Source organism: Sebastes umbrosus, chromosome 21 (genome assembly GCF_015220745.1).
Source record: "Sebastes umbrosus isolate fSebUmb1 chromosome 21, fSebUmb1.pri, whole genome shotgun sequence".
Lineage (NCBI taxonomy): Eukaryota > Metazoa > Chordata > Actinopteri > Perciformes > Sebastidae > Sebastes > Sebastes umbrosus.
Genome location: NC_051289.1, coordinates 16980905 through 17001938, shown reverse-complemented (window position 1 = coordinate 17001938; position 21034 = coordinate 16980905). Strand labels below are relative to the sequence as shown.

Below are 21034 nucleotides of genomic sequence, written 5' to 3'. Positions count from 1 at the left end.
TGCAGGTTTGATTAAATAGCCTGTCTTCTAACGCGGAACTGCTGAGACGGCTTCTGATTGGCTCATTGGAAGGTTGAAGGAAATCCGGTCAATACAGCAAAAATAACAGAGTCGCTAAACGGGTTAAATGTGCGTTTTCGGTGGCGTTAAAGCACAAAAACACACCGTATTTCACATGTATTGTGAGAGGGAGATTGTGAGCGGCTGTGACTAACCGGTAACGTTAAGGAGGTGTGTTTTTATCTCTCCGCCCACTCCGGAAAACTCACCGGAGTCGTCGTTATTTGTATGTTTTTAAGGTGACGTGGAGTCGGACTCCCTCTTCTAACACTGGCTCATGTGTCAATAAAAGTACTCAGTGTACCCGGACATGATCGCAATGAGTGCATAAGACGTTTGGGGGGACATTTTTCCAAGATGTTTAGCTGTAAATCTTTACATTGAGCTGACAGCAGCAGGACGCATACCGGAGCAGAGAGAGAGGAGACCGCCTGTCTCTGTCTGGGCCTGGAGGAGTCCGAGGAATCCGGAGCACAGACTGGTTTGGTTGGATCTGCAGCAGCATCGGACCTGGTAGTGCAGGTTTCTCTAACTTCTTTGCCTTGTAGTCATTTGCTGTCTTTGTGAGTCGATGCATGAAAATGATTTCATGCAATGTGCCTCTTTGGAATAAATGACTGCAGTCTGCTAAACAAATAGAGGAGATGTCCTGTGGCACTTTGATGCTTGACCTTGCTCTTAACTAATAGTGCATTACATTAGGGAATAGTCAATTTAGCTACTGCTTAACTAATTAACTACTAGCTAATCTAAAAACTGGAAGAAAAAAAAAATCTGATTAAATTATGTATTTTAATGGCTGTCCTGGCACTAAAGTGACCTGCAGGTGTGATGCTACTCGGAAGAGGCATCACAGAAGATTATTGACATTATTGATAAGTGATCAGCTTCTTCAGACTTCCCTTTTTTGCTGAAACTGAACCGAAAGCACATTCAGCCACTCTGAATGCTCCACTTTGGTCAGAAACCAACTAAATCCATATTTTAATGTGAGAGAAAAATAAACATGCCCACTATTTAGCAAGCACTACCTCTATCATAAACTATCCTTCAAGGGCCACTCATATTTAAACTGAAATGCAGATTGTACTAACTTGTTTGATTTAAAAATGTTTAATGATACCAGCTCCTTGATTTTTAGGTCATTTTTAAGCAAATTCTAGGCTGAAGGTGCAGAATATGAAAAAGCCCTTTCCCCAATTTGTTGTCCGAGCTTTTGGGACAGAGAGCACAAAGAGGTCCTGTGAACGCAGTGAATACTGTCCACAATTTTTTTGCGTGATAAAATCACTTAAGTATTGTTGGAGCAGACCCAGAATTACCTTATATATAACGATGTACCAATGGGAGAGCCTACGGGTTGCCAGTGCAGGCCATGCCACCCGAGAGTACAATTCACAGTGGTGAGTCAGAGCTCAATATTTAACTCACTAGATGTCAGTACAAAGAAAAGCAGGACTGCTTTGGCTCTAGTTGTCAGTTGTTGCTGCTGTTGTTAATTGTCCTGCTAATATAATTCAGTGTTAAATCTAAAAACTGAAAAAAATCTGATTAAATGATGTATTTTAATGGCTGTCCTGGCACTAAGGTGTGATGCTACTCTGAAGAGGCATAACAGAAGATTATTGACGAGTGATCAGCTTCTTGAGACTTCCCCTTTTTTGCTGAAACTGAACAGAAAGCACATTCAGCCACTCTGGTCAGAAACCAGCCAAATACATATTTTAATGTGAGAGAAAAACAAACATGCCCACTATTTAGCAAGCACTACCTCTATCATACACTATCCTTCAGGGGCCACTCATATTTAAACTGAAATCTGCTGTCACTAGACCATCATAACTTTTCGTCAGCGTTAACACTGAAAGTCAGCATGTTGATGCACAACACAGAACACTACATGTAGATTGTAATTGTATTAAAACTGCAGCATACAGACAACTCACACATTTTGAATCGCCAGGACATTTGACCAGTATTGCGACATCAGTGCTGCTGACTATAGATCAACCTCTTAAATTCCTTTTTTATATGTCCTACCTCAAAAGTGACGAGACAGGCTTTGTTTTGTGAGGCTAAAGACAAAATTTGAAGTGCTAAACTCTGGCTTTTAAATACATAGTCTGGTAGCTTGCTGCTATTGCTGGCGTATGTATGTGCATATGTAATTGTATGAATGTGTGTATATACATGTTTCATTCTTTACCTATTCTATTGTTAATGTTTCATTATTTACCTAATCTATTGTTTATGTATCATTAGTTACCTTTTCTATTGTTTATGTTTTGTATTTCTTTGGAAAGCACTTTGTGGTTATGGCTTGAAAAAGTGCTCTGTAAATAAAATTGTTATTATTAGTATTATTACAGGCATTTCCTAAAAGAAGAATGGAAACGATGGCGCTGTAGCATCATACTCTAATGTAACATCATCATTTCCCTTTCAAAAGGTGGTGCTAATGAATATTAGCATGCAAGTGTAGTATGCTGTGTACAAGTACATGTTTCCAAGGAGACCCCTGTAGTAGAAGTAGTAGTGTGCAGAATAGCATCTGTGGGCAATTTCATTATGTGTATACTCTCATAAACTCATAACATATGGATACAAACAGACGGAGCTCATTTAATTCTGGTCAACCCCCTCCTGGACTGATCCAACTGATGAAATACATTGTAACTCATGGTTACACAGTTCTGTCTGAGTGTTTCTCAACTCTCTGCTGTGTTTGTTTGAACACTGAGGGATTAACGTTGCATAAAATTCTCCTCTTGACACATCAATCATCACTTATCAGATCTAAGTGGCATGGACATGACCTAATTTCTTGACTTGAAATGAGAGGCATACTGTAAGTGTCAGGACAGACGGTCTGGTTTAAATCACACCTGCTGTCCCTCGTGAACTGATGTGAACTGTCCATCTTTGCAAACAGGGGTTATGCAGTGTGGAATAGGACACCTGCCAGGTGGCTGCCAGAGGACGATGGGCCTGCACTGCGTCTTGATCCTGTGCCTGTTCTCTGGCTGGGCAGTGGGCTACAAGCAGGGGGACAACGTGACTCTCTATGTCAACAAAGTGGGCCCTTATCACAATCCCCAGGAGACGTATCACTACTACACGCTGCCTGTTTGCAGACCGGAGAAGGTCAGTCTTTGTTCCATTTCACTGTATATTAATGGGCTGCTGAAATCCACAAAGAAAAGCAGATTATTTTGTCATGCTGAATGTAGACACTTAACACATAAATCTCAACATTTCTTGTAGAGTTGCTTTTATCTGAAAGGTACTGTATCTCCATCTGGCCATGAAATGTTGTCATATCAGATTATTAGGGCTTCCCCCTCTTAGTCGAATAGTCGAATAATCGGTCGTTTTGGTCTTAGTAGGCTAAGATTTCTTTAGTTCATTAGTCATTTTTTATGCTTTTTCATGCTGAATGACTTAACTTATGAAACTTATGAGCACATCTCAGGTAAATACATGATTTAAAGTGGTGCTTTTTTGTGATTCTTTGTGGAGAAAATGAGTTTCATAGATCTGTTGATTAAATCAACTAATTGATAAGTCGACAAAATCATATGAGTGTCAGTCGACCAATAATTGATTTGGTCGAGGACAGCCTTGAAGATTATTTAAAAAAAGATTCCAATGAAATGGTTCCCAGATGGCATTTTTCCATGTGTTTCCTTTTCCGTGAGCAGGATGCAGCATTGAGAGGGATTTTATTTGGGACTTTTATTTGGGACTTCAGTGACGAGGGCTTGGTCGGATTGTCGTGAAATCTGTGAACACCTTTTATTGAATACAGATTGAAAAAAATTAACCTTTTACAGGAAGAAATAAAACTATGTTCAAATGTATTTTTGACACAGTATAAAACTTTACATAATATGTCCAGAGACACAGGGTTTAAGGGTTTAAGGTTTAATTCATGACTCATGGCTTTGAAGAAAAGTCATTATTGGAAGTGTGGTGGCATCGGTAACAGTGAGACTGAAATTTACAATAGCAGTAACCTATTATTAGTAACTTATTGTTATTACCCACCATTATGGGATATGGTGCTTCAACACACCATGCATGCAGTGAGGAAGTGTGATCGTAGCCAGCTGCGTTTTTGTTTTCAGTTTGCCCGCTATAAGTACCTCACATAATTATGATCAACTAATGCGTTGTGCTGCTTTTTTACACTCCTATTACTCATATTGTAACACTTCTTCTTCAGGTGCATCACAAGTCCCTTAGTCTGGGAGAAGTGTTGGATGGTGACAGGATGGCGGAGTCTTTATATCACATCCGGTTCAAAGAGAACGTGGAGAAAAAAAGTCTTTGCAAGCTCACTCTCTCAAACAAACAGGTATTTATTAACACTTTGCATACTACCAGACTTGTTGGCTTCAATACTCTGGGCTCATAGGGGATTTAAACTGTTTATAATTAATTAAGTAGCTTGATTTTAGAATTAAAAATACTGTATGTCATAAATTGATCACAGGATGGTAGATGTTGCAAGACAAGGACCATTTTATATGACCGCTTTTTAAAAATTATACAATTCGGGTGTGATCGGTGATATGTTTTGTTTGTGTTAGGTGGACGAACTTCGTGACGCTATCGAGGAGCTGTTCTATTTTGAATTTGTCCTGGATGATATTCCAATCTGGGGGTTCGTGGGATACATAGAGGAGAGCGGCTTCCTGCCTCACAGCCACAAGGTAAACCTGTTTGTGCCTTTGAGGGTTTGTGCGATATATGGATTGGATTATACTGTGTGTGAGAGACAAAGAGAGAGACAGAAAGACTGTGTAAGATTTTATCTTTATGCAAAGTTCCTGTTTCAGCTGAACCGCATTTTTCTTACGCTCACTTTCTTCTCCTCTTTCTGTTTCTCTATTGTTCTCTCTTTGTCTCTCTTCTCTCACCTCCTACAGGTGGTTTTGTGGACTCACCTGGACTTCAACATCGAGTACAATGGCGACTCAGTGATCTTCGCCAATGTTTCAGTAAAAGACGTTAAACCTGTTCCCCTGGAGGAGGGAGCGGGCACGGCGGTGGGTGGAGTCGGGGTGGGTGGAGGCAGCCTGACAGTCACCTTCACCTACAGCGTGCGCTGGTTCGAGTCCCCCCTACCTCACGCCCGGAGAGCCGAGCGCCTCAGAGACTACTCGTTCTTCCCCAAAACACTGGAGATCCACTGGCTCTCCATTATCAACTCACTGGTGCTGGTGGTGCTGCTGCTGGGCTTCGTCATCATCATCCTCATGCGGGTCCTAAAGAATGACTTTGCCAGGTTAGTCAGGGATGGAGCTCAAGTGGTTGTTTCTGGGTAAACATATGGGAAACTTTATGTTTCATGTCTTAAATATAAAAGGTTATACAAAATGAGAGGCTGATAAAGACTTCAACGCACTGTTAGTATCACTTTGGGTAGTAAAAAAATCTTAGGAAAAAACATAAAAGCTGTTAAAATATCTTAAATATAGTTATTGGAGGTTTTATTTGTTTAACAATAACAGATTAGTCAACCAACAGAACATTAATCTACAGCAATTTTGACGGTTGTTTTTGTCATTTGTGAAGCTGGTTCCAGCTTCTGAAATGTGAAGATTTGCTGCTTTTCTTTATTCTATATCATTAATTTGATTATCTTTCTTATTTATACTTTTTTTTTTTTTTTTTACTGTTTGTCCACCATAACAAGCAATTTGAAAACGTGACCTTAAAATCTGGGAATTTTTAGAGCCATTTTTCACAATTGTGTCTGACATTTTATAGACTAAACAATCAATTAATGAGTTATAAAGATATTAAACATATGACAAAAAACAGACAGTAGTTGCAGCCCTAATTGTAAGGTGTATTTATACTTGCCGTAGTAAATACGTTTTTCTAACTTCCATTTAAAAGGTCTAAAATAGTTTTCAACTTTTATTTATTTTATTTTATACTTGCAGAGATAAGACAGTCTCTCCCTTTGACATCTTCACTCTTGCATATGTGTAGGTCTTCTCCTGACATAGTGTGAGGTGATATAAGGTTACATGCAGTATCTTGTTTATGCTTAAATGCATAAAATGGAATTTGAGATGATTTTGGATTGCTAGCAAAGTGAAACTTCCTACTTGTCAGGTACATGAAAACATCGTGAGTGAAAGCATTTTTCCCTCGGCTGCAGGTACAATGTGGAGGAGGAGGGCGGCTGTGATGATCTGGATCAGGGAGACAACGGCTGGAAGATCATACATACTGACGTCTTCAGGTTCCCACCCTACAAAAGCCTGCTGTGTGCCGTGCTGGGGGTGGGGGCTCAGTTCCTTACCCTTGCCACAGGTGAGCATTCATTCTCAAATACACCAAAACAGAGCAATACACACACATGTACAGTAGGTCTATTAACTTCCAAAACAGTATCAGGGACTATCATTGTTCTGTTTGAAAATTGTGCATACTAATCCTGAGCAGCTCTGACCCGCAGCAACAGTCAATAATAGTCAATAACAACTAGACACCTGATAACAGCATATACTCCTATGTACAGACCTCACACACGCAGGAGTCTGATCACTCCAATGTCTCCTCAGGAATCATCCTAATGGCGTTGCTGGGAATGTTCAACGTGCACCGCCACGGCGCCATCAACTCTACAGCGATCGTCCTGTACGCTCTGACCAGCTGCGTGTCGGGCTACGTGTCATGCAGCTTTTACACACAGATCAACGGCCAGCGCTGGGTGTGGAACATCATCCTCACCTCGTCACTCTTCTCCGGTGAGTCCCATTAGATTAGAAGAGTTTGGGATCACTTTACACTTCACAACACAGTTAATTTACTTATTAGTATCTTCACAGTTAATGGAAACTCAATTTGTTGTTTTTATACCCATTTCTCTCCATTAATCCCCCATTGTTGCTTAGTTTAGTCCTGTTTCTCATCACTAATCCCACATTTTTCCTCTCATAATTTTCCATTTATCCATTAAAACTGTCATTGCAAAATTAAAGTTGAAGAAGGACTTTTGGGAAAACATGATAACAAATTGATACTGATGAATTTTTATTGAGGTTTTGCCTTTGAATCTGTCTGTAGATCAACATTATGGGTTTTAAGGAGTGTTATTTTGCACTCTGTTGTGTCAGGAAAAAGTTGTAACGTCTTACAGAAAAATAACTGAGATTCAACTTTCAAACAAAAATATTTTTAAAACTAGTTGTAATGACTTTGATCATTAGTTAATAAGAAACTTAATGAGACTTTTCCTCCAGAATACATCTCGTCAATGAGGATGCTGGCTGTTTTTTTTATTTTACAGTACCATTGTTGTTCATGCCAGGGTTATGATAGTAAACTGAAACTGAAACTAAAACGAAAATAAGCCGTGAATTTCTTTTTGTTTTAGCAAACTGAAACTAATCATAAAAACTACATCCATTAAGAAAAGCTAAACTGAAACTATATCATCTGGGTAAAAACTAATAAAATACAAAATAAAAATGAACTTAAATTAATTTCAGTTTTACTTTTTTAGCTATAATATATAACAACCAAAAAAAGGAGGCAGCATGAACCACAGAAATTGAATGGACTTGACATTCCAGCAGATGGCGCTGTGCCGCAATTGCTTCACTAACATAGAGAAAAGATTAAACATTAAACATTACAGCCATTCCTACACAGTTGTCCAACCATTTCTTATGTTTATAGCTACATACTTCTGACACATTATAGCTGGCCCTAACAAAAACAAACTAAAACTACTGTAAAACTAAACTAAAACTAAACCTTTCTGAAAAACTGAAACTAAACTAAAATGAAATTGAAAAGTAAAAACTAAAATAAAATAACTAATTGACAATTCAGAACAATTCTAACCTTGGTTAATACAGACTTTTGCTTTGAGCTTTTAGGTTAACATTTAGAAGAGAAACTGGAGTTATTGACCCATGCCTAACAGCTCTTAGAGCTTTTATAGATTTTCATATTGTCATCTCTAAAGAACAAAGCTGGTAGGTCGGGGCAGCTCTAGTGTGTTATGTCTCTATTAGTGTTCTGTACAATGTGGCAATGCTATTCTACTCTAATTTATTCATTTATCTATAATGTATTCACAGCATTCACACTTTACAGGAGTACTTTGTTCAGGTTCAGGCAGTTGTTTGAAAAAATATGCCCTCTGGCACATAAAACCATATAATGAGTAATTTTTAGCAATACTGTGAGGCACTTTTTCTTCAAACAATGATCTGTAATGATTAAAAACAATGCCTGTCCTTGTCCTTCATCCCCACAGCGCCTCTGTTCCTGACGTGGAGCGTCGTGAACTCCATCCACTGGTGGAGCGGCTCCACTCAGGCTCTGCCGGCCACCACCGTGCTCCTCATCCTGGGCGCCTGGGTGCTGGTGGGCTTCCCGCTCACCGTCATCGGCGGCATCGTGGGAAAGAACCGAGCCGGCAGCTTCCAGGCGCCCTGCCGCACTCGCAACATCGCCCGGCAGATCCCCACGCAGCCCTGGTACAAACACACGGCCGTGCACATGGCCATCGGCGGCTTCCTGCCATTCAGGTGAGCTGTCTGTCTTCATGCGTGGAAAAGAGGTGCTTCGATCAAAGAGTCTGGTGGCAATTGATGTGATATCCCACAATGAGAATTAATTGTCAAAGAATGAAATTATCATTGAGGTACCACATTTTTGAATGTATTTCTACACTTATTGGTGTCCTGTTGTTTAGCTTTTGTATTACCTTTTTATTATTTAGGCTGGTTGTGTGAAATCTTCTTTCTGCAAATGTTTGCAGTTTAAGTTATGCTTTTGTGTCATCTTGACTGATGAGTCAGCACTATTAATTACTACTCTACTACGAGGATTTGTCCACAACGATGGAAAAAATATTGAAAGTACAGCCTATTGAATGTCATTATCTACACACTCATTCCTGCTTTCTATGAACTCTCTCCCTCAGTGCCATCTCAGTGGAGCTGTATTACATCTTTGCCACGGTCTGGGGCAGAGAGCACTACACCCTCTACGGCATCCTGCTGTGCGTCTTCGCCATCCTCCTCTCGGTGGGCGCCTGCATCTCCGTGGCGCTCACCTACTTCCTGCTGTCCGGCGAAGACTACCGGTGGTGGTGGCGGAGCGTCCTGAGCACCGGCTCCACCGGCCTCTTCATCTTCGTCTACTCCGTTTTCTACTACCGGAACCGGTCGTCCATGAGCGGCCTGGTGCAGAGCACCGAGTTCTTCGGTTACTCTCTGCTCACGGCGATGGTCTTCACGCTGATGCTGGGCAGCGTGTCGTTCTGGGCCTCGCTGGCATTCATCCGCTACATCTACCGTAGCCTCAAGATGGACTAGACATGAACAATCCTCATCCTCCTCTCTTGCTTTCAGTCATACACACACACACACACACACACACACCTCCAATGAAGGAGGAGAAACGGGGCCTTTACCTTGATTTGACAGGATTGAACTAGAGCTTGTCATTGTTATAATAAGGGATAGTTGGTTGGTTGGATCATGCATTTAAGGATAAAATGGGATATTTCAGTACAAAGGGATGATGTGTACCATCAGGAGTGAATGGGTAAAACGTATGATGATATGTGTGTGAATGGATCTAATAATTGTATGATGTTGTGTGGCATCATCTGCTCTGGTTCCTACTTCATGGTCTACCAAGGCTTGGCAGGATCTATTCTTTATTACACCAGATACCCACCGAGACAGCTGACTCATACTGTAGTTTTGATTTAATTATGCAAGTTGCAATTATACTCCCCCCCCACACACACACACACAGTTGTGGCAGCCTATTCAAATAGAATATAAAAATAGTTTTGCACTGGCCCTGTCAAGCTCCACACGGCCCTGCGGTGGATAAGAGGAATGATGCGTTGTAGATTGAAGAGCGGTTGCAAAGATGTTGGTGATGGTAGCAATATTGTTATTGTATTCTATGGTCACCATTGACTGTGATTTTGGTTCTGATGTAAATATAGTCTTTTCAATAAAATGCTTTTTAATACAATATTGCCAGAAATCAACTCAGGACTTTTTTTTATTTTTCCTTGGATAATTGTATATGGGTCCATCTACTGTACATGTTGTACAGCCAACTGAAACACTAGCCTACATTATGTTGACTGGAAAATCCTACACTCCTAGCCCAGCTTTTGGGTGTGTTGTTACAAGTTTGACAAACTAGCCCCACTAGTCTTGATGTGCGCAAAATGTGTGTCATCGTATCACCATTCTCTCAAAAAAAACACTGAAACAAATTTACCAAAGGGAACCTGTATTTATAGAAAAAAATTGATATGTGTGCACATCAGATCTGCATCATTACTTTGCCTTAAAACAGTTCTCAAAAAACAATGTAATCCAAAGAATGCATCCAACTTGGATCCATCTTGTTTCACCAAGCGCAAAGAACACACACCCAACGTACATTAAATAGTTGTGTATAAAAATAAAACTTCATGGTAAAAAAACTTTTGAAAAAGGAGTATGAACAAGGCATATGTACACCCAGCCATGCAAAGGTTACCTCAGTTAATTACAAACGACAGTCAGGAAATTTGAATAGAAGGTTATCAACAAACAAGACTGTTGGGGGTACAGAAAAGCAACGTTGGCTACTGGCTGGCATTATGTACTACGGATGTGTTCAAGGAGCTGCGGCTGCTGACAGGGCCTCTCGCTCATCTTTGCCGTTGAAGCTCATGTCCTGGCCAGTGTTGCTTGCAGAGGCGACGCTGGTGGGGTTGAATGCATGGGGGTTGTATTCGTAGTGGCCGACGCCTTGAGGCATGGACCAGCCAGCCGCCTGGGGCCTGGAGGTCATTGCCGTCTGGGCTGAGCCGGAGGACCAGGAGGGGTAGCCTGGTGCTCCAGCAGCAGAGCCCATAGCAGCAGAGCCCATAGCAGCCGAGCCCATAGCAGCCAGATAGAAGGCCATGTTCTGTGGATTCTTCTTGAAGGTGTCCATCATGTGCTGGTTGTAATGCTCCTTGATCTGGGGCCGGGCTTCACCTTGATACTGAAAGCAAACAAGTTGAAAATTAGTATCCAATTTATATAGTCTACTACATGACCGTGTTTCGTCTCGCCTTTAAGGCCATAACCGGACTATGGTTAGGCCTCCATTATGGACGTCTTGTTCTACGTCCAAGCCGCTGTTTCTCTGCTATCGGTTAACAGGAAACCTGGGCAGGACACTCCCACTTGTATCTGCATTACACCATTTGAGCAAATAATTAGTTACTTACAGGTGGGATGTGCGAGGGAACGTTGGCGTACATGGGTCCAGGTATCGGGCTGCCTTTGTTGTACCGCTCAGACACCCAGCTGGTGTCTTTCTGGTGCCTCCTTAGCTTCATCCTCCGGTTCTGAAACCAAGTCTTAACCTGGAAATAAAGATGGAGTAGATCCTAATTAGAAAGTGTACATACATTTTGTTGTGCTTGTGATAAAAAAAAAAACAATCTTTCCAAATCCCTCACCTGTTTGTAGGTCAGCCCAGTCAGCTCTGCCAGGTTCTTCATCTCAGCCGGTGTGAGGTACCTCTGAACACTGAAGCGCTGGACAAGAGCGTTCATCTGACTCTCCGAGAAGGCTGCCCGGACCTTGACTTTAGGGTTGTTTACAGCAGTAGTGCTTGCCGTCTTTGCGGGGGCAGGTAAGGGTACCTGTAGAGAAGTGGTTTTGTCGACGCCCTCGCTCCCATTGACAGCAAAGATCCCCGGCTGCTCCTCCATGCGAGAGCTGGAAACAACCTCGCAGACATTAGGGCTCCTGGCAGTCGTCTCGTCTTCGAGCTCTCTCTTCGCCCAGGTAGCAGGGTCCGTCTGGGGGAGGCTTACTTCTCTGCTGCTGCCAGAGCTCCATGAATCTAAGTGAGGAGAAACAGGCAGGTCAAAATAAGATAAGATAAGATGAACCTTATGTGTCAAAGCAGCAACATCAGCAAACAGAGTGAAACACAGGAGAGGTACAGGTATACAAAAATTATAAAAACAACAATAGAGATATAAAAGATGCAGGGTGAATGGGTGAACAAAGTGTGTACAGTCCATCAATAAATAAATGTAATATGTACATATGTGCAGTCTATAAAGTGGTATATAGGATGTATATAAAAAATGGAGCAGAACATTTGCCAAAGCATGTAATTTAGTTGTTTTTTTTTAACTGTAACATTAGGAGAGAAAACTTTGTGGAACAGTGAAACTCAACAACAAAAAAGTATGTTGTTGAGCCTCACACTTTACATTAATGTAAACTCTGACCCATTCCCATGTACTGTATTGTGTGTACTGTTTTATTTATTTTGGAAATTCTCGAATTCTCTCGCGAGATCTCGCCGCTCAGTAAAAATCAGTGGCGGGATATTTGAACTCTCAACTCACAATGGAGCTGAATTGGACATCGCGGTCATTTCTGGAGGAAGAAATCATCTCTCTTAGCAGCCAGCAGGTAGATGTAAGCACCGACATAACACCCTAGTTAACTTATACTCAATATAGCTCAGTACCTGGTGAGGTGTGCGCCTCCGAGTCGCTGGTGGAGTCGCTCCCGGCCCGCCTGGCTTCATGTTCCCGTTGCGGTGCGGCCAGCAGCAGCTGGCCGGCCTGCTGGGAGTCACCGAGGTAGACCACACCGGAGCTCTGGTAGGAACCGTGGTGGTTCACTGCGGCGAGCTGCTCCGGGCTGCGAGGTGGAGACTCCTCCACCTCCACCTCCTGGCTCCTGTTGGTGTAGTAGGCCTGCGTCACCCCGGCGGTGTTGTAGTGGCTCAGGTCCGCGACTCCAGCGTCGCCCCAGCCGGTCAGGTTCCCGTGGTTCTGCTCCGGTCCGGGTTGGTACACCAGGCCGTACGCGTAGGCATGGTAGGACGGGTTGTAGTTGTAACTGATCTGCGCCTTCCAGTCTGCCATCTCTCGGGCACCTTTTGTGCAAAAACAATTAGGAAAAACTCCCAAAAAAGCACAAGCGAGAGCTCAAGTGTTGGTGAGTATCTGTCCAAGTTAAGACAAGGCTGGTCAGCTAACTTGTAAATAACGCCAGGACTCCCAGAGGCTGTTTATAAAGACGTGTGTGGGTGTGGACCACAGGGAGGTGGGTGTTTTCATTATCGGAGCCAATCTCTTTGATTCACCTTTCATGGACGGCAGTGATGCCCTTTCATTGGCCAGCTAGGTTAATCCTTTGCTTTGCATTTGAATTGTGCAGGTTTGAGGACAAACACAAAGCAAAGTTAGCAGAGTTACTACTTTTTTTAAGTAGCCCACACTGTAAACAATTGCTGTTAATTTACAGCAGGATTTCAACAGTATTGACCTGTTATTGCTAAAAACAGTACTTTACTGTTAAAACAAAAGACCTGTTAAAGTACGCTCATAGGCGGTTTTCTAACTGAACTATAATGCATTCTTAAAAAAACATCACTTTACTGCTGATCCACTGTCTAAAGTCTCATCAGTAACAGCTTCATGCAGTGTTTTTAATTATGGGACCTGATCTGCATGTGAGGCTTGTACATTGTACATGATTGTAAAATCTGTGAATTAGCTCTGTTCTTCTTGTAGCCAGCTATAGACAGACATTTTGGGAAAAGTGTCAACAAGTCTATTTTATAGCCTTTTTCCTAACAAGTGTCTTTATTTGTATTGAGTGTGACTATGTCTGTTACCTTCTAAGTCTATTCATTTGGGCAAAAAATAATGTTTATTAAAATGTATGTAAAAAATACAACCTAAGTAGTGCATTAAAACAAATTAGTAAGATAATGTAAAAGAAAGGTGAAAAACAGCTATATAATGTATCTTTAAACAGTAAATTAACTGTAAAATACTGAGAAATTAATAAAAAAAAACCAATTCAAACTGCATTTTTCATTAACAGTACAAAGCTGTAAATTTCAGCGACAGTATAATAATGTTAATTTTACAGTCACATAAAGGCAACCCTGCTGCCAGTTCTTTACTGTTATTTTACTGGAAAAATTCTTAACTGTGCACTTCTTAAACATTATCACACAGCTCTACCTATATCCACATTTTAATGTTTTTAGTGTTTGTTGTAACTTTCAAGAAATTGTTGTGTTATAGCATAGGGTTATCCAAGCAATGCACACGAACAGTCAGTAAAGATATCAACACTAGTGATATTATCTATAGTATACACAATATAAAGAATATATTAAAATACACTATAAATAAACCATCTCTTTGATTCACCTCTCATGGACGGCATTAATGCCCTTTCATTGGTCACCTAGGTTAATTCTTTGCTTTTCAATTTATGTTGCAGGTTTGGAGACAAAAAGAAAGCGAAGTTATAGCAGAGTTACTAAATATCAACCATGTTTTTGAAGTAGCTCACGGCTTTAACATTATCACACAGCTCTACCTATTAACATTTTTCAAAGTATTGTTTTTAGTGTATGTTTTGTAATTTTCAAGAAATTGTTGTGTTATAGCAGCAGGTTATCCAGGCAATGCACACGAACAGTAAATACACAGTAAAAATACATAGATAGATATATGGATAGATGGATAGTAACTTTATTGATCCCGAGGGAAATTCAAGTTTCCAATCAGGTTGCAGCTTCATCACATTTGAAACTGAACACTGGTGATGCATTCAAAGACTGTGGGTGTGAGTGGGAAAAAATAAAAAACATAAAAACAGATAGATAGATAGATAGATAGATAGATAGATAGATAGATAGTAACTAACTTTATTGATTCCGAGGGAAATTCAAGTTTCCAGCATCACAGTTAGTAAAAAGGCAGTAAAAAAAGTTAGTAATACAAAGTACAAAAAAATATACCAGATATAAAAAAACAAGGAGATGAAGAAAACTGTTAAAACTGAATATAGTGCAGGGTAACAGCTGTGATACAGGACTATTATAGTACAGAAGAGACTGTTAAAAATGAGTATAGTGCATTATTATCTGTCCTGCAGACTGTCCTCCTTTATCCTCCCCCCCTCCTTAGAGAGGTGTTGTACAGTTTGATGGCTCGGGGGAACAAAGGATTTGAGTCTGTCTGTGGAGCACTTGGGGAGCAGCAGCCTGCTGCTAAACCAGCTCCTCTGTTTGGTGATGACTGGCGTTGTCCAGTATGGCCAGCAGTCTGTTGAGTGTTCTTTCCTCTGCCACCGTCACCAGAGAGTCAAGCTCCATGCCGACCACAGAGCCGGCCCGCCTGATCAGCTTATTATTATTAACATATCAACACTAGAGTTATTTTATTTTTATTTGATTAGTTTACTTGACAGGAACAATACATAGGCATTGTTGCACTTGATTAAAGTGCTACCGATGCAGGGTATATAGGACTTCTAGCCATAGCTAATTTGCAGACCTTGTCTCTGGTAAGGCTTTTAAGAAAAAGAAAATAAATTAAAAAAAATACAGAATAGCACATCTTACATAAAATCACATAATACAACATTGTACATTACAATATATTTACATATGCACTGTATGTTCCCAATCAATAATCAGTGATCACAGGTTTGGTTTAGTTTCAGCCAGTGTCTCATCTTTTCATTAAACGTTTTCAGGTCAGGTTGTATTTTTATTTCCGTTGGTAGGGCGTTCCAGAAATGTGTTCCTTTTACTGAAAAAGATGACATACTACTACAACTACATTAGGAAATATAAAATATGAACATAGAATAACAATAACATACTTTAAACAATAGCAAGGCCAAAATCCTCTGTCACTATAGGTCATATTATATCCCGATTAAGATATCACAATATAGTATGTTTTTTGAAAATTCAATAAATAAATTGTTTATAGGAAATAACCACCTGGTAAAGCCCATTTTTGGATACTCCTGTGTGAATTATAAGTACTATAAGTATACTATAAGTACTGAGTATTTTCTCATTTTACAAACTTGAGTGCACAATGCACATAACAGTTTAAGTTAAATTATAGAGAAAAAAATAAAATAAATACAGGCCTAACCTGTGTCACGATAAAAACAATATAGAAAAATATATATGATAGACATTTTATTTCGTTATATATCACCATATTGCCCAGTCCTATCACAGATCAGACAAAGTAAAATGCCACACACAGTGTTACACCTGAGTTTTAGTGGATTGGAATGACTTTTGTCAAAGCCTACATGCTTTGTGCTTTGTGGTCATTTCATTAAATGTAATTTTGTTAGGTAACACGAATATAAGCTTACAAAATAAGGAGTCTACCTGATCTTGAGGCCCTGTGTTGAAGAGCGTTAGCGTGTGTTCCTTAATTATTATTTATAGTTTGTATTAAATCAAATTACTCACAATGAGCTTGTACCTGAATCCTCCCAATTGTGTGGCCCAAATCTGGCACACCTTCAGCTGTCAGAGGCATCTTTTATATCCTTCCTTTGTCCCCAATAAGGAAAAGGCAGTATTGCAGCTCACTGATAATGCAGTTCATGAAAACATGTTATTTTTTATGGCATTTTGCCTGGATTAATACATTGTGCGACATGAGATCTAGAAGTTGGGATATTTTTTTTGTGTTTGTACCAAACTGTTTTACAAAACTTAGTAACAAAAAGGGGCTACCCAATTAGTAAATAACCTTCACATGCTGCCTTGTCAGCACGTAAGCTTCAGTGCTTTTTAAACCATGAGTCTGTTGACTCCCCAAATGGCATAATTAATAATGTTTTCATGAGCTTCAGTCCCAGATCAATGGACTAAATATAGCATCTGGGTATCAAGCATGAATAGTTAATGATCCACTAATACTTCTTAGTCAGCGTGTTTGTACATGATTGAGAAATAAAAAATAAATCTAAGGCAGTGGAGCACCTTACTAAGAGGTATTTGAAGGGAAATTATTTGTTTGAAAATGCTGTCTGTGAGGTGTAATATATTTAACCTCAAACATGATTTAAAACATTTTATCTCTTTAATTTCTGCACTTTGAACAAGTGTTCAAAGACAGACCATGGCTTCAAATCCCAACATCCCCCTACCCCCCCATTCTGTGCAGGGGGTTGGACATGTTGATGCAATCACTTTTACCTGCATTTGCAATCCTTTTCACAACGATGATTTAGATTAGCTGCGTGTTACCATCAAATTGGGTGTTTGTGTTCCCCCTCCTTGGCTGTATTGACGTGGTAATAATGTAGTTAGTGATGAAATGATGTGGGAGCAGCGAGCCTAATGGGTGCATTAACATTTCTACTGATCTCCGCCTGGACAGGGCGTGTATGTCTGGGCCAAGACATTTACGAGGGGGGTTGATGGTGTAGGTGTGTATAGGTGTGTATAGGTGTGGGTGGATAGGGCTGGTGGGCATTAGCATTGCTATGTGATCAGAGGACAATAGATTTGCCTTTGATGACTCACTGTACAGTTTTTTGCAAGTGTATTTGTGAGGCACTGCTACTGTGAAAAAAGGGTGTGGTATCCTTACATTTATAAATGATCATTTTAATCAATTATGGTTTGTCTGCATATATTTTGTTTTACTGCTACATAAACCTTGGAAGACTTTCTTACCCTCCTGTAATAAATCTATAAAAGTAAATACTGATTAACCGGTAAGCGTTATATCCAACTAACTGATGCTGAATTAGACCTCTTGCTGTCCTCAAGTTACAAGTTACCCAGTGTTCCTTTCTTGTATAGTGCAGATTATTCACTGACGTTGAGTCAATAGTGGGGGTTTTGGGCGTGAAGTACAAGACCATGAGTATCTCTTTTGTTGTCTGATAGGTGTGCAAATGATCTGTCATGTGACTATCTTCTCACATTTGCAACCAAAAGGGACTTTCAATGCAATCCTTCTCAGTAGTTTTATCAGCAACTGGGTTTTGATATAAGTCAGTGGTAGTGGAAGTACTATTCAGGCCCTTTACTTAAGTAAAAGTAGCAACACCACAATATAACAATACTTGATTGCGACTAAAAGTCCTGCACTAAAAATTTGACTTAAGTAAAAGTATTATCTGCTAAATGTTCCTAAATGTCACATTAATGTGGTAGCTAGTTAAATTAAGACACATTTTAACTACTTTATAAAGTGTATGTTTCAAAGTTGCATCTTATTTTTTATCTTTATAGTCTTTCTACTTTAATTGGAGTATATAGAGGCCGATATTGAATTTTGAGATAACAATATATAAGCTGATATTCATTTTTGTACATAAACACATAACCTAAACATTTATTTGTGATCAGAATCACTGTGAGCGATTTTACAGTTGAAAAATAAACTTGTCCATGCTCTCTGGTGAACAAGAGTCTGTATCTAAATGACCTCAAATAGGCTAGCACCACAAACCACATCCTCCAAAATGAACATTATAACCGCCATGAAGGAAGGATTTCTTGCAGGACTGTTGTATTAGACTGCATCAGTTTTAGCTAGGTATACCTAGTAAACTGGCAATTGAGTGTAGCCTATGTTTTGTATGTAAAATCTGCAAACTGACGACCACTAAATATAGAGCTATGTCAGATGAATGTAGTGGAATTAAAAGTACAATATTTCCCTCTTAACCCTCTGAGACCCACAATAGACAATTTTTTTGTCTTTTTTAGGGAGGTACTGGGGGTGTTCAGGGGTAGATAAAAGGTATATGTCAGTACATGTCACATAGAAGTGGTGTACATCATCTGAAAGCTGGGAACCTGAAGATTAATTTGAGATGCAACTCAGCACAGTGTGTCAAATTGTTCTAGTCATAAATCAGAAATAAACATTAATTAATTAATTAATTAAAATAAATTATGAACGTGTATAAAGGCTCACATTATGATAGAGGCATGTCTGTAAAGTAGAGACTCATGGGTACCCATAGAACCCATTTTCAAGGGACCTCTTTGAAAATGGCCATGACAGTTTTTCTGAACAGTTTTTCTGAACAGCTTCTTCCCACTAGCGGTTAGGCTTGTAAATGGACTGTGTCCCCTCCCCCCACACACACACTGACATCCAACCCCCCAGCATTAACACAGAGACAGTTTTTAAAGCTAGTCACCCATCAAAGACAATGTTTGGAACAGTAATGCAAACAGCACTTTACTATGGACATAAATGCACTTTTCTCTGCTGCTAAACACGACTGCAAATTGGGTGTATGACTGCAAATTGTGTGAAATTGTGTCTGAAACATTTACTTATTTTATTTTGTATTGTTATATTTAGGTATGTCAATTTTAATTCTTATTTATTCTATCCTTTTTAATGCACTGACGGGAGCTGGGAGAAACAATATTTTGTTTCCTTCTCTGTATGCAAATACTCAGTGAAATGACAATAAAGTGAATCTTGAATCTTTTCCTCGCCAAAATGTAGAGCGTTATTTATCCATCTCCTGATATAGGGACCTTCACTCTAAAATTTAGCCTGCTACAGCCTCTGAAAGACAGTAAAGTCACGAGGTCTCAGGGGGTTAAATGTAGTGGAGTAGAGGTATAATGTAGCATAAAATCAAAATACTAAAGTACAGTAGTATACTGTTACGGATAACATGCTGATCATTCTGTGCAATAATTCTATGATACTTTGCAATAATTATCTGATGGACATTTTGTGCAATAATCTGGCAAAACTGTCATCTCATACATTTTTTATATTTTATATTGTGTTATATTTTATATATTTTTTATATTTATATTGCACTATATCTTTTTTATTGTATTATCTTTTCATTAGTACCTATGGGATTGTCACAATCTAATTTCATTGTACTACACAATGACAATAAAGGGCTTGAATCTTGAATCTTGAATCTTGAATCAAGACCTGTAAACCGAAACCAAAGCGCCTCAAAATTCTGATTTGTTGCACCATGCCAGTTTTAAAGTGTTCTACCTAGATTTCAGAAGTGGCAGACAAAAAAAACGAGTGGCCAGTAGAAATGTTCAGTGACCTGCCACAGTGGCAGGTGAGGAAAAAGGTTAATTTCAGACCCTGGGTATAATGTAGCATACAATTAAAATACTGCCATTTAAGATCCAGTGACTTCATCAGGCTCATCATTCCAAAAGTCCATACTGTCTTTGGTCATAATTCCTTTCATTTTGCCGCTGCAAATGACTGGAACTCACTACAAAACACGCTCAAACTAACAGCTCTCACCTCTCTCAACATGTTCAAGCAAAAGCTGCAACAACTCATAGTTGACTGCTGTACTTGCTGACCAGCCCTCACTTTTCTCTCTCTCTTCCATTTACACAAAGAACATCCAGTAATCCGCCTTTTTTTTTTGTACATAGTGTTTATTAATCTACCTATGCTGTTTTTAGCCATTTTCTCATGTCTTGTCATGGCATGCTGTATGTTTGTCATACTGTACTGTATCTGTGCTGTTTGTGTTGCTTGTGTGGACTGTGTTTTTATACTCTTGCTGCTGCCTCTTGGCCAGGTCATCATTGTAAATGAGAATTGGTTCTCAATTGATTTTACCTGGTTAAATAAAGGTCAAATAAAAATTAAAAAAAATACTAAAGTACAGTAGTATACAAGTGCCTCAAAATTCATATTTGTCCATCAGTCCATCTTGTTGCTGAATAATAATTACTGTGCTGCTAAAGACATGTAAATCCAGAGGACAGATGGTCATTTTTTAATGGGTTATGTATGAATAATTGTGATGTGTTTTGTTTTTTTGTCTGATGGGTCTTACTTGTAGGCTGCACGGTGGTGCAGTGGTTAGCACTGGTGCCTCACAGCTAGAGGGTTGCAGGTTCAAATCTGGCTTGGGGCCCTTCTGTGTGGAGTTTGCATGTTCTCCCCGTGTTAGCGTGGGTTTTCTCCGGGTACTCCGGTTTCCTCCCACAGTCCAAAGACATGCAGGTTAGGTTAATTGTTGACTCTAAATTGCCCATAGGTGTGAATGTGAGTGTGAATGGTTGTCTGTCTCTATGTGTCAGCCCTGTGATGGACTGGCGACCTGTCCAGGGTGTACCCCGCCTTCGCCCAATGCCG

The 21034-nt window shown here is 39.8% G+C and overlaps 3 protein-coding genes across 3 annotated transcripts in view; 2 read left to right on the top strand and 1 right to left on the bottom strand.

The window, feature by feature from the left end:
* Positions 1–103: 103 nt before the first annotated feature.
* On the top strand, positions 104–10091 carry tm9sf1 (transmembrane 9 superfamily member 1). Its single transcript, XM_037757454.1, has 9 exons — positions 104–573; positions 2993–3204; positions 4286–4417; positions 4653–4775; positions 4992–5350; positions 6236–6390; positions 6642–6827; positions 8348–8621; positions 9020–10091. Exons 2-9 carry the CDS (start codon positions 2998–3000, stop codon positions 9411–9413), a joined length of 1830 nt encoding a protein of 609 aa, XP_037613382.1. The 5' UTR covers positions 104–573; positions 2993–2997; the 3' UTR covers positions 9414–10091.
* A 248-nt stretch (positions 10092–10339) lies between these two features.
* Positions 10340–13080, bottom strand: nanog (nanog homeobox). The gene is made up of 4 exons (XM_037757473.1): positions 12595–13080; positions 11564–11952; positions 11330–11467; positions 10340–11100 (listed from the first exon to the last, which is right to left on the bottom strand). Exons 1-4 carry the CDS (start codon positions 12995–12997, stop codon positions 10729–10731), a joined length of 1302 nt encoding a protein of 433 aa, XP_037613401.1. The 5' UTR covers positions 12998–13080; the 3' UTR covers positions 10340–10728.
* ipo4 (importin 4) overlaps positions 12438–21034 on the top strand; it is a 24033-nt gene continuing 15436 nt past the window's right edge. The window contains exon 1 of the mRNA XM_037757452.1: positions 12438–12536. Coding sequence (XP_037613380.1) covers positions 12471–12536 — 66 coding nt within the window. The 5' untranslated portion in view covers positions 12438–12470. The remainder of the gene's footprint in view (positions 12537–21034) is intronic.